This window comes from Saimiri boliviensis, chromosome 7, assembly GCF_048565385.1.
Source record: "Saimiri boliviensis isolate mSaiBol1 chromosome 7, mSaiBol1.pri, whole genome shotgun sequence".
In the NCBI taxonomy this organism is placed as follows: Eukaryota; Metazoa; Chordata; class Mammalia; order Primates; family Cebidae; genus Saimiri; species Saimiri boliviensis.
The window spans coordinates 50,035,900-50,049,249 of NC_133455.1; the positions used below are offsets into that span (position 1 = coordinate 50,035,900).

General features: G+C 33.8%; 1 protein-coding gene across 6 annotated transcripts in view; it reads right to left on the reverse strand.

The window, feature by feature from the left end:
* Positions 1–13,350, reverse strand: part of METTL25 (methyltransferase like 25) — a 123,633-nt gene that overhangs the window by 38,452 nt on the left and 71,831 nt on the right. For 3 of the 6 annotated variants that reach the window (XM_074402476.1, XM_074402477.1, XM_039472269.2), the window contains one exon: positions 10,545–10,618. The exons of 2 other annotated variants lie outside the window; for them this stretch is intronic. In XM_074402476.1, the coding sequence (XP_074258577.1) occupies positions 10,545–10,618 (74 nt within the window). Of the gene's footprint in view, positions 1–10,544; positions 10,619–13,350 lie in introns of those variants that run through there. One more of the 6 variants, XR_012518402.1, reaches the window with a different exon arrangement.

The following is a 13,350-nucleotide window of genomic DNA, read 5'->3' on the forward strand; positions in this document are numbered from 1 at the left end:
CCAGAATTTCACTGTCCAGAGGTTCTGGAATGAAAGGATCGCAGAAATAGGGAGGAGAATATTCCAGGTAGAAGGAACAGCTCTAAGAAAACATGCAAAGTGTAAAAATAATTGCATGGGAAATGATGAATAATCTGGTGTGCCAGGACAGTGTGTATGGGCAGCTGCTCACGGTGCACAGGAAGAATGGGATGATGGATTAGGCTGGAATGAAAATTAATAACAGATTTTAAAATGTCCTTGAATGTTACAATAATAGTTTAGTTTGGGGCATTAAAAAACTATTAGCAAACATTTGAAAGTTAGAAAACTGACATGACTTTCTGAAAGATAAATGATGAAAAGTTAAGAACAGATTAAAAAGGGCCCCTCTGTCAGAATAAAGCATGGTCAGCATGCTAAAAAGGAATCAGTACATTTTCTTTTAATAAAAGTGAATGCACTGGATCTAATTAAAATTCTACTCAAGTGAATCCAACAACACCCACATGCTTCTCCAAAAATGCAATTGTAAGAACATGGTTTACTTGTAACACTTTCCAAGAAAACAGTATTTTTGAGGAAGATTTTAGGAAAAGGTGAAGAAGAGATATACTAAATAAATGGAAACAAACACATACAGAACAGATTGTACAAAATTCAGTTTCTCCACAATCACAAAATATTTATTAAATTATGGCAACATTATTAATCATTTTGTATGCTAATTAATGATTTTGTAAGCTAATACATATTGAAATACTTAAAAGAAAGACAACATAAAATTTTACCGTAAATAGCTATCACTTAAGGGAGCTCCAAATAATCTTCAAGTTACTTTTCAGTTTAAAAGATACAGACCTTTTAATTTCAACTTGAGCACACATCATGAATTAAATGATTACCTTTAATATTGTGTGATAGTTTGTAAGGTCTGAGTTTTTACTTTCCTATTTGATTATAGCAAAATCACAATTAAAATTAAACGTTACATAATTATAGGTAGCAAAATACTATATATTTCTTGCATATATTTCTATATATATTGCTATATATTTCTTGTAAATGTATCTGTATATATTTCTTATTATGTAATAAATAATAAAGTGAAAAAAGTGTACAAATTGGATTTTCCCTGTTCTCTTTCCAAGTGTCTAAAAAGATATTTTTAATCCATGAAATTCCTTCCTTGGCATTTTATTCCCCTTAGAAAGTTTCTACTATAGATAAGAACTCATTATAAATAATTTTCTATAAATTATTGAGTTTTAACATAAATGAGCTAAATCACAATATAATAATTAAGTTAAAATGTTATCCTTAAGTCCCTGAAAAAGGTTTTCTTCTAATCTTAGGCTATATAAACAATTATACTTAAAGAACTTTCAGAACAATGTTTCAATTATTCTAAAACAGTATTATTACTGGAAGATGATTTTTATTTTAGCTAGGAAGAAAAATTTTTTAAATGCAAAAGAAGTAATTAAGTGACCTTATTGTCTGTCTTTAGTACTATTGCTGGCCAGTAATTCCAATCAAGTTAACCTTAATTTACAATGCTAACATAAAGAGCTTTGCAACTTAACTCATATTAAAAATATCTCAAAGAGAATTTACCATTAAAAATAAGGAATGTAAATAATAGGTTGATGGGTGCAGCATATCACCATGGCACATGTATACCTACGTAAGAAACCTGCATGTTCTGCACATGTACCTCAGAACTTAAAGTATAATAATAAAAATAAACAAATAAGAATGGGATAGTGAAAACATTTCTGGACTATGAATTTAATCCTGATCCTGGTTCTTTCGGGCTATATGACTATAGACAAGCTTTTAATCACTTTAATTTTCTTATCATTATGAGGTGCCTATACTAGATATTGGGAGTACAATATGTGGCTCAACTGACTCTGGCGTATAGCCTGATAAGAGATTAATATTTTAGTGATACTGAATAAAAACAATAAGCATTTATAAAATATGTGTAAGGCATAAAGAATGTAAATAAAACAAACCCTTGTACCCAATGCCAAACTTGAGAAATATATTACTAGTATTAAACACCTAGATTTCTATATGTGCTCCTCCTCTTTCCTACCTCATCACTCTGCCTAATAATTCACTGCCCCCCCACCACTCCCAGAGGAAACTATGACACTGAATCTTGCGTTTACCATACTTATGTTGTTCTTTCCTGTTTACCACACCTTCATACTCCTAAATTATTATTCAGTTTTGCTTTTTTCTGAATTATATAAGTGGAACAATTTTATAGAAGTTTTTCTGAGATTTCAGTTAAAATCATATTCTCAAGATTCAACCACATTGATGCATGTAGCTGTAATTCATACATTTTCACTGTGGTATATAAAGTACTTCACTATACACATGAGTATAATACAAATTATCCCTTCTTCTATTAATGAGCTTTCTGTTTCTGGATTTTTCCTCTTATAAACATTGTTGCTATTGATCATTCTTGTAAAAGTTTCTAAGAGCATACATATAAGATTTTGTGTAATATATATACTTAGGTATAAAACTGCTGAGACATGTATATTTATTTTCCACTTTATTAGATAATGCTAACTTGTTTTCATTTCATTCATCTTCTGTGGGTTTTCCCTCAATTTTATTTATATATGCTCTGACCTTTATTATTTCTTTCTTTCAAATATTGGGTTTGATTTTCTAGTTCCTTGATGTATACTATTAGGTCATTTATTTCAAGTTTTTCTACTTTTATGATGTAGGTGTTTATTGCTGTATATTTCACTCTTAATATTTCTTTTGCTGAATACTATAGAGTCTGGTATATTGTCTTCATTTTCGTTTGTTTCAATAAATTTCCTCTTTAACTTCTTAAGTGACCCATTGGTCATTCAGGGTCATGCTATTTAATTTCCATGTATTTGCACAGTTTCCAAAGGTCCTCTTGTTATTAATTTCTAGGTATATTCCATTGTAGTCAGAAACGATACTTGATATAATTTCTACTTTTTTGAATTGGTTGAGACTTGTTTTGTGGCCTAATATATGATCCTGGGTAATGATCCATGTGGTGATGAAAAGAATATATATGCTGCGGCAATTGGATGAAATGTCCTATAAATGTCAGTTAGGTCCAGTTGTTCTACAGTGTAGTTTAACAAAAGTTTCTTTGGTATGTTTCTGTCTCCATAATCAGTACATTACTAAAAGTGAGGTGTTCAAGTCCCCTGCTATTACTGTACTGCAATCTAACTCTCCCTTTAGATCTATTAATTTTTGCTTTATAAATTTTCATGCTCTGGTGCTGGGTGCATATACATTTACAATTGTTACATCCTGCTGAACTTACCTGCTTATCATTATATAATGACCCTCTTTGCCTCTTTTGGCTTGAAGTCTATTTTATGTGATGTAAGTACAGTTGACCCTTAAACAACATGGGGATTAGGGGCGCTGACATCCTGTGCAGTAAAAAATTTGCATGTAACTTCTGACTGCCCCAAAGCTTAACTACTAATAGTCCACTTTTGACTGGAAGCTTTACCAGTATCATAGTCAATTAAAACATATTCGTATTTCACAGAAAGTACAAGTTTTTCACACTTGCAGTTTTAGCTGCAGCAAACAAGTTAGGAATTTCTTTTTCTCTTTTTACAGTAGTCCTTATGCTGGATTTATTTATCTTGAAATGGTGGGCAACCACAGCTGCAGATTTCAATCTACAGTACATATCAAGTAATTCAACTTTTTCTTGTAATGTCATGACTTTTCTTTGCCTATCAGGAACACTTCCAGGATCACTAGTGGCACTTACTATGCATATCATGGTGTTGTTATTCAAGGTTTATGGTACTGCACTAAAGACAATGAAAAATACATGAGAACTGTGAGAGATCACTTTTTACTGTGATACACAATCCACTGGAGAAACAATTGCTCACACTGAGATTTGCAATACGCAGTGTTTTAAACAAATACAACACTTGAGTTCATGGCAATGCCGACAAAAGGTGGGTATAAAATTATTACACTATATACTATAGCTAATTTAATGTGGTTATGACTTAACACTTCATATTTACATTAGTTTACATTTCTCTTGACTGTGAACAGTGCCACGTATGGTCTGTGTTTGTCTGCATAAGTTTTTTATATAAATTTTGACTTTTATTATAGATTTACATATATTTTATGGTAGTAAATGAGAAACTATATATATATATATATATATATATATATATATATATATAATGCATCCAAGATAAACCTCATTTTCTTAATTTTTTGATATTTTTAGGCTACATGGTTTGTATGTAAATTTATTCAATTGTCACAAATCTCTTAACAAAACTACATGTAAGTGGACCTGCACTGGGTTTTTGCTTTTCTACTTCCCTTGAGGTATACTATTAGGTAATTTATCTCAAGTTTTTCTACTTTTCTTGATGTGGGTGTTTATTGCTATATACTTTGCTATTAATATTTCTTTTGCTGAATTCTATAGAGTCTGGTATGTTCAAATCTGTGCTGTTCAAGGGTAGCTATAGCAATACCTGTTCTTCTTTGGTTTCCATTTGGATGGAATATCTTTCTTCCATCCTTGCACTTTTGGTCTATGTGTGCTGTCTTTATAGGTGCAGTGAGCTTCCTGTAGGTGGCATATAATAATAGTTGGGTGTTTTTTTGATCCATTTAGCTACTCTGTATCTTTTAATAATTTTGTCCATTTACTTTCAACGTTATTACTGATAGGTAAGGATTTACTACTGCCATTTTGTTACTATGAAAAAGCTAAAAAAAACTCTATACTTTTAACTTCATCACCCCTACATTTTGACTTTTTGATGTCTATTTTTTTATGTCTGTCTCCAAGCAAATGTTATGATTATTATTTTTGATGCCTTTTTGTCTTTATACTAGAGATATGAATTGCATGCATACCACATTTACAGTATTAAGAGTCTTCTGAATTTTTGTCTGTGCACTTACTTTTACCAATGAGTTTTATACCTTGAGCTGATTTTGTTGCATGTTAGCATCCTTTTCTTTCAGACTGAAGAATTCCCTTTAGCATTTCTTGTAAGACACCTCTGGTGGTAATACATTTCTTCAGCTTCTGTTTATCTGGGAAAGTATCTCCCTTTATATTTGAAAGACAGCTTTGCTGGCCACCATATTACTGGTTGACAGTTAGTTTCTTCAGCACTATGCATGTCCTCCCACTCCCTCCTGGCCTGAATTTTCTACTGAGAACTCTGTTGCCAGACGAATTACAGCTGCTTTTCCCTTGCTGTTGTTTTTTATCCTTGCTTTGTCTTTTATCTTTGAGATTTGATTATTACATGTCTTAGAGTAGCTTTATTTGAGTTGAGTTCAAAAGTCTTTGGCCTTCCTATATCAGAGTATTTGTATTATTTCCTGAGTTTAAAAAGTTTTCTGTATTATTTCCATGAATAAGCTCTCTATCCTTTGCACTTTTTCAATTCTCTGTGAAGTCTGCTATAATCTGAGTATTTGACCCTTCAAAACCTCATGTTGAAATGTAATACCCAACGTAGGAGGTGGGGCCTAATGGGAAAAGTTAAGGTCATAGGGGCAGATTTTTTGTGAATAAGTTATTGCCCTCCCAGGTTGGGGGACAGTGAGCGAGTTCTTACTCTATTAGTTTCCGCAAGACCTGGTTGTTAAAAGAGACTGACACCTCCCCTCTCTTTTGCTTCCTCTCTTGCCATGTGATTTCTGCATATGCTATCTACATTTTGCCTTTTGTCATCAACAAAAGCAGCTGAGGCCCTCCTCTCCAAAAGCCAAGGAAATATTGGGACCATTCTTCTGTATAGTCTGCATAACTGTGAGCCAAATAAACCTATTTTCTTTATATATTACTCAGCCTTAGTTATTCTTTTATAGTAACAGAAATGAACTAAGGTAAAGGCCATGACTTAAATTAAAATAAACTCTTTTGAGGTTATTTTCTAGATTTTCAAGGCATACTTCATTCTTTTTTTTTTTTGCCTCTGACAGTGTATTTTCAAATAGGCTGTAGGCTACTTTCTTTCAGCACTTTGAAGATATCACTGACTTCCAGCTTCCACTGTTTATGCTGAGAATTCAGCTGTTAGACTACTTTAGTTCCTTTGCTGGTATTCTGCTTTCCTCTTTCACTCCTCTCACCTCTGGCTGCTTCAAGATTTTTCCCTTTATTTTCAGCAGTTTTACTCTTATGTGTCTAGAACTTGTTTTCTTTTTACTTCAGCATAACATTTGTGTACCTCCCAAATCTGAAGATTGATATTTTTTTTTGTCAGGATTGGAAAATTCTTAATATTGCTACTGCCCTATCCACTGTCTCATCTTTTTCTCAGACTGCAGTTAACATATACATGAAACCGAGTCCCTGTATTCCACATAGCTGTCAGTCTTTGTTTTCTGCTATGTTTCTGTTTTTGGACGCATCATTACAGATATTTTCTTCTGACCTGTCTTTTAGTTCATTAATTATTTCTTTAGCTGTGTCTAAAATGCTGTTAAGACTATCCATTGATTTCTTGATTTTTGTCATTTTATTGTTCAGTTCTAGAATTTTCATTTGGATTTTTTTAATGTTTTGGATCTCTGACAAAAATATTTTATTTCAATATGCATATGGAGCATAGTTTTTAAATTAAGCTTTTAATTTTAAGAGAATTATAAAATCACATGCAGTTGTAGGACAGAATAAGGATTTGTGTACTCTTCATTTAGTTTTCTACAATGTCTCAGGATGGTAATATTCAGGATACTGATTTGGATGCAGTCAAGATAAAGAACACCTCTATCACCACAAGAATCCCCCATGTTGCTGTTTTACAGTCATATCCACTTCCTGCCTACCCTACCCTCTTTTCCTACCTCAGCAACCACTAATATCTTGCCATTCTATAATTTCATCATTTCAAGAATGTATATAAATAGAATCGCATAGTATATAACCTTTTGGTATTGGCTTTTATTCATTCAGTATAAATCTCCGGAGATTCACTCAGATTGTTGTGTGTATCCACAATACTCTTTGTTTTATGCTTAGTATTTCATGGTATGGATTATTATAGTTTGCTTAAATACTCACTCACTGAAGGACGTCTGGGTTGTTTTCAGTTTGGGCAACCAGGAATAAAGTTGCTATAAACATTTGTGTACAAGTTTTTTTGAAAAGATAAATCAGCCTCTATTGATACCAAAAGGACTTTGTTATTGCTGGGATTTCCAGATTCCCATGTGATCCCCACTGACACCATGATAGGGGTTACCTTGTTACTGCTAAGCGATGGTGAAATTCCTGATCCTCTACCAGGCCTTCCTTGATACAAACCACCCTAGTGGGGAGAAAAAGGGGTGTCATAGTACAGCTGTGTGGGTAGCGAGTGCAGGCTTCTCACATGGTCTCTATGACACTGTGGTAGTGGTACTAGGTTATTTCTTATTACAGTTGGATAAAAGTCCTAGTTTCTTACTCAGCCTTATCTAATACCACTCCACAAAGGGGTTATAAGGAAGCTTCATTACAGCCTGGCAAGGATGCAAGTGTAGGTTTTTTATGTGGTGTTTGTTGGCATAGGTGAGAGTGGAGCCACAGATTTTTCTGTCTTTATTTTGCTATAGTATGGCAATTATGCATAAAAGTTTTTTTCTAGGCCTGTCTACTTCCTGGTCTTTCAGTTTTCATTTGAAATTTCTTTTTTTTCTCTGCCTCTTGGTGGTTTTGGATTACCACCTTTTCGAACTCCAATCTTGGGCTATACGAAGAAAAAAAAAAAAAAAAAAAAAACCTGGGGAACTCATACTGTGTTGTTCCTTCAGTCCAGAAATCCCTAGCCAGTCTGCCCTACTCTCTCTACTTTTTGTCTTGTATTCACTTCATATATAATGTTGAGGGATTTAGTTGTACTTAGCAGCACAAATAGAGAAAAGTACATCTATCCAATATTTCCAGAGTTGAAGTCTCTCAAGTATAGTTATTTTAAGCCTTTCTCTGGCTTTCTTAAAGGTACGTTTCTGTTGACTGTAGTTTATCTTGGATTTTGGTCATGTTGTCTTGTTTCATCACATAGCTGATTATTTTGGATTGGTTTTGTAAGGTACTATACATATAAAGTGTTAATGATAACTTGAGGCTTAGATTTATATTATTTTGTCCAGAGGGAATTTATTTCTTGTATCCAGCTAGCAGAAGCAATAATCTGAAATACTTTAATCACAGCTTGAGATAATTCAAAATGGGCTTTAGTCATTTTAGGACTGTTCTATTTCTAGTTCACTCTTACTCTTACAGTATGAACCTTTAGGGACCTAACTCAACGTCTGAGTGGTTTACCTGGACTGCTCCTGAGTCCTCACCAGACCATGAACTCTAACTTTGGTTTCACTAGAGCTGTCTTTCTTTTGAAAGCTGTGCTCACCCTTTCTGTTGACAGGTGGACTGTGCCTATTCCAGAACTGACAGATGCTTCTGGGGAAAGTGCAGCCATAAGAGCTGGGCTTGCTTCTCTCGAAATCCCATTTCCTCTTAGATTTTTGTCCTAGAATTCTGTTTCTTCAATAGGTCTCTGATGTTCTCAAACGCGTTAAAAACAAATTTAAACACACACGCACGCTCATATGCATGTGCACATACCTCTGCAGCATTTTTTAGTTTCTTCAGAAGTGAAGTTAGCCCCAATTATTTAGTCTGTTATTGAAAGCAGGCTTCAATCATTTTGTTTGGTTTTCATATAAGCAATCTTGACTAGAACATAAATTGCTCCTGTGTGGAAACCATTACCTATGCATCCAGAATCCCCAGAACCTAACATGTTGTCTGTCACACAATAAGTAATTGCTGTATTTAAAAAAAAAATACACAAATCTTGATAACTAATTAGAATATGTGGTTTGATGATAAAAGTAGAATCAAATATCATTTCTAGACTTCTAATGTTTGATAATGGTCACATCATTTCCAGAAATAACATCAGGAGAAAGAAGAATGGAATTGGTGGGAAGAGAACATTGGTTCTGGATGTAGCTGACTGATATATTTGTGAGGTACTTAAGTAATGTTATTCAGATGAAAATGAGAAAGCGGATGTGGACTTCTAAAAAAAGGTGAGAATTAACTACATATCTCAAGAGTCATTTGTGGTAAGGATCGTAAAAGAAAGAGGAAATATAAAGAGACAGGAGCTGCATATAAGACATGAAAGAATGGCTAGATATAGCTAGGAGATGGAATAATAATTGCACTGTAAAGAAGGCAGATGAGTGCTCAGAGTAGAAAAATGAAAGCCAGAGAATACAGAAAAATGGAAGATAACGAGGAAGAGATTTTAGAGGAAAAACAATGACCAACATGGTCAAGTGTGGCAGAAAGGTCAATGAGGCTCAGGAATAAGTCTTATAAAAATACCAGCTATCTTCTGAGTACTAATGGAAGGCAGGAATGTGGAGGGTTGGAAAGTGTTGCGTTTTTAAGAGAGAAATAAGGTTTAGAAAAGGATAGAAACAAATTTAATAAGTTATAAGAAAAATAATAAACAAACAGATTTGAGGTCTTTAAAGGAGGCGGGTAGTAAATATTTGAGTGGACATCAATTTGCACAATTTTATGGCTTTTTTCAACAAGGTTAGCATCTTGGGGTAAATATAAGAGAAGGAGTACATGAAAAATTCAGTTCTAGAGATTTTGAAGAATAAAAAAGAGAATGGCGACTGAGATACAGGTTTGGGAGTTATCGACATAGAAATGATAGTTGAAAACAGTCTATGTAGGTACTTGTATGCAGTAACTTCTATCAGTAAAAAGTAGGATATTTTTTCTTACAGAGAAATAATAGCTAACCTAAAAATCCCCTTTATATCTTTTAATAAATTTTAGATTGATTTTTGAGAACCTGAAAATTGCCTTATTTTAATTTGTAGAATAATCCTATAATATCAAATAACAATTAGAATCCTACAGTTGTAATTAGCAAGAGAACATTCATAAAACCTGCCAGAATTACAAATGTATGCTTGAATACAACAGTTGTTGAACCAATATTATGAAAAATTCTCCTACCTCTTACTTCTCTGTATATATAGTGCATTATTTGGGGGGCAACAGGAACAAAACAAAACATATGCAGTGACAGTATTCTACTAGCAGAGACCTGAAGGGCTATCATAGTTGTTTATGATCAGTATCTGTTCTAATTAGAGTTAAGTGCTTATGCTTTACCGGATGTGAAACATTCTAAATATAATTCTTGCTCATATAATACCATCACTGAACTACTTAATAATAACATTTTAACACTTCAAAAATTCTAAAGCATATTTCGCGTAGATTACATTATCATTACAACAAAGCTTTCAGAACAAGAAGGAATCATTAGAGTCCCCCCTTTAATGATAATTAACCTAAGATACAATTGTTGTGTACTTGTTACTGACATTATGCTCAAAGTTTCTTCTACTAATAACAGTGACTCTGGATAAATTCACCCGAAGACTAAAAGTCAGTTTACGTACAATATAACATAGTTATTCTTATTAAAATAAAATCCTCATACCATTTGGTGATGCCGTAACAATCTTTAATAATATCCTGAAGAACGGCACGATAGAAGAGTGATTCAGTAGGCAGCTGAAAAAAACGTAGACATATATAAGATCAAGAAACAAATAAAAAACAGAAATAAAATAAATGCCAGAATGTTAAAACCATCAGTGAATGTCAGAAACCTGACTTTGTTGCTAAACACAGAGGATGACTTTATAATTTTTCTATTTCAAGTGAAAGTGTTACCTTAGGCTAATTCTTTGTGAAAGTTAATTCTAAAAAAAAGAAAAAAAGACAGAAGGAACCATAAAAGAAACAGCAGTGAATAAGAAAGAAAAGTTATAATCAATGAACAATAAGTTAATGTCCAAATGGATCCCTTATCAGTTAGAAATGAAAAAATACTTTGAAGACTAGCCAAGTCAGCTCTGGAGCATTTAAGAATCAGGAAGGATATGCATGAAAAAGAAGAGAATGTAGATCTGTCTTAATGGAGGTGGAATACAGATAATAGCAGCTAGGAGTCACACCAAGAAAGAAAGATCCTACCCTAAGTAAAGAAATATAAAGATATGTCTGAGGTCTGAAAGACAGCATTGGCTATCACAAAGTTGAAAAGTAGAGCCTGGGAAAGAACACAGGATAAAAGATTGCACTCTTGGCAATGCTTCACTTCTTGCAGAGACATGAGAGCTGTCCTATAAAGGTTCAAAGGTTTTTGAATGGAAAGAAGGAATAGCTGAAGAGAAGCGTTCCAATGAAGTATGATTGTTTCAAACGAGCAGAAGGTAAAATATTGCTATTTATAAAGAGCACTTCACTGCAGCAATAGAAGTGCTCAAAGTAAGAAACTACAAAAGTCACCGAAACCCCATCCACATCCCCACAGATCTTGATATTGACAGTACGGAACATCAAACACAAAATAATGTCAGCAGCAACAACCCAGCTTGCATGCAGTTTTGCTTTTTTTTTTTTTAAATGAGTAGAAATAGAAGTAGGTCAACAGTACTGAATGCTTTTAAGAAGTCAAACAAGGTAAAACTCAAAACTGTCCAATGACTGGTAAAGTTTTAAAGATATAGTTCAGTGGAATGTGTATATCCACGGAGTTATTCTTTTGTAACATTTATTATTCTTTGGAGTAAAACTGTTACTTTCACATGTTTTCAACTAGAATAAATATGTTTGAATTCAGATGGAGTTCATAGCAAAATAAATTTTTCATGCTCAGGCAGAAAAGTTATTCTACTGCCCCTCTCCCTCATTTAACATTAACTTCCCAAACTGTGCTGCTGAGACTACAGCTTGGGAGCTGAGGGTCAATCATTTTTCTTATATCTTCCCCTGATGGCATTGCCCTCTGAAGTCACTAGAGAACATCAGACTTGTAGACTCATAGAGTATTGTGAAAGAATACAGATTCTATGGCTGGAAAGTGGGAATAGTGGGGTGGTGTAAAAAATATTGCAGTCCCCAAATAAGTGCTAAAATAATTCACTGAAGGTAGACTCATACATATGCTTGATAGCCCACACTAAAATCTGTAACTTTTGAAAGGTACGATTCTTATATAAAATCTCTTTCTGGCCAGGTGTGGTCCCTGTAATCCCAGCACTTTGGGAGGCCAAGGTGGGTGGATTACCTGAGGTCAGGAGTTCGAGACCAGCTTGCTAACATGGAGAAACCCTGTCTTTACTAAAAACACAAAAATTAGCTGGGTGTGGTGGTGGGCGCCTGTAATCCCAGCTATTCAGGAGGCCGAGGCAGGGAGAATCACTTGAACCCAGGAGGTGGAGGTTGCAGTGAGCCACGATTCTGCCACCACACTCCAGCCTGGACAACAGAGCGAGACTCTGTCTCAATCAATCAATCAATCAAATCTCTTTCCAAAGTTGTCACAAACGCCTTCACTTGAGACAAAAACTACTGATTTCAAAGTTTCTCTACAAATTAGACCAAGACATTTCATTTAGAATTTCTTAATCTCTGGATATATTTTCCATTTGAGATTTTGTCATCTTGAGTAACTCTTTTCTATAGCACCAAAATCTCTACCTTATCATCTGTCCCCCATTTCCTTAAAAATTCTTTCATTTATCTTATAAAAATGCTGAAATACATTTTCATATATTAACACCTATTCTTATAACATTTTATGGAAATTCAAAGCCACTTTGGAAAATCTACTCTTGCATGAATTGAAATATTAGTACTATAAATGGCTTACAACGTACTTAACTTTTTGTTTGACTAGCTATAATAGATGTTTGATTTTATATGAAACACCTAAAAATAGTTAAAAACTCTTCTTTCTCATGCCTTTGAACAAATTACAATAAATGGTATCAAGATTTAGAAATAAATAGTTACATTATTATTAAAATGATTGTAAAATACAACCAAAAGGAACAAAAAGTGCATTTTAAACAAGAGAACATAAAAAAATGGAATGTACACAAAAAAATACAGCAGAACAGAGTAAGTCACCATTCCCAAGTTACTCTGAGTAAATAAGAGCTTTACAGCTGTTTCCTAAGAAAAAGGAAAGAGGTTATAAAATGCCTTCAAATGCGCATTCCCGGAATAACTAGGACCATCTATCCCGGTAAATACAGATGGGTAAGCGGGAAGGGAATCAGTATCTCCTGAACAGTCTGTGCCTGACTATTTCAAGAATAAACTGGATATGGCTCAGAGTTTATTTCACTTAAGTGATACATTAACTTATACTTTAATGCATTCTTAAAATGAGGGAGAACACAAACTGTACACCCTTAAAGCATGTGTATCAGACATGCATTTTGCAGGTCTAG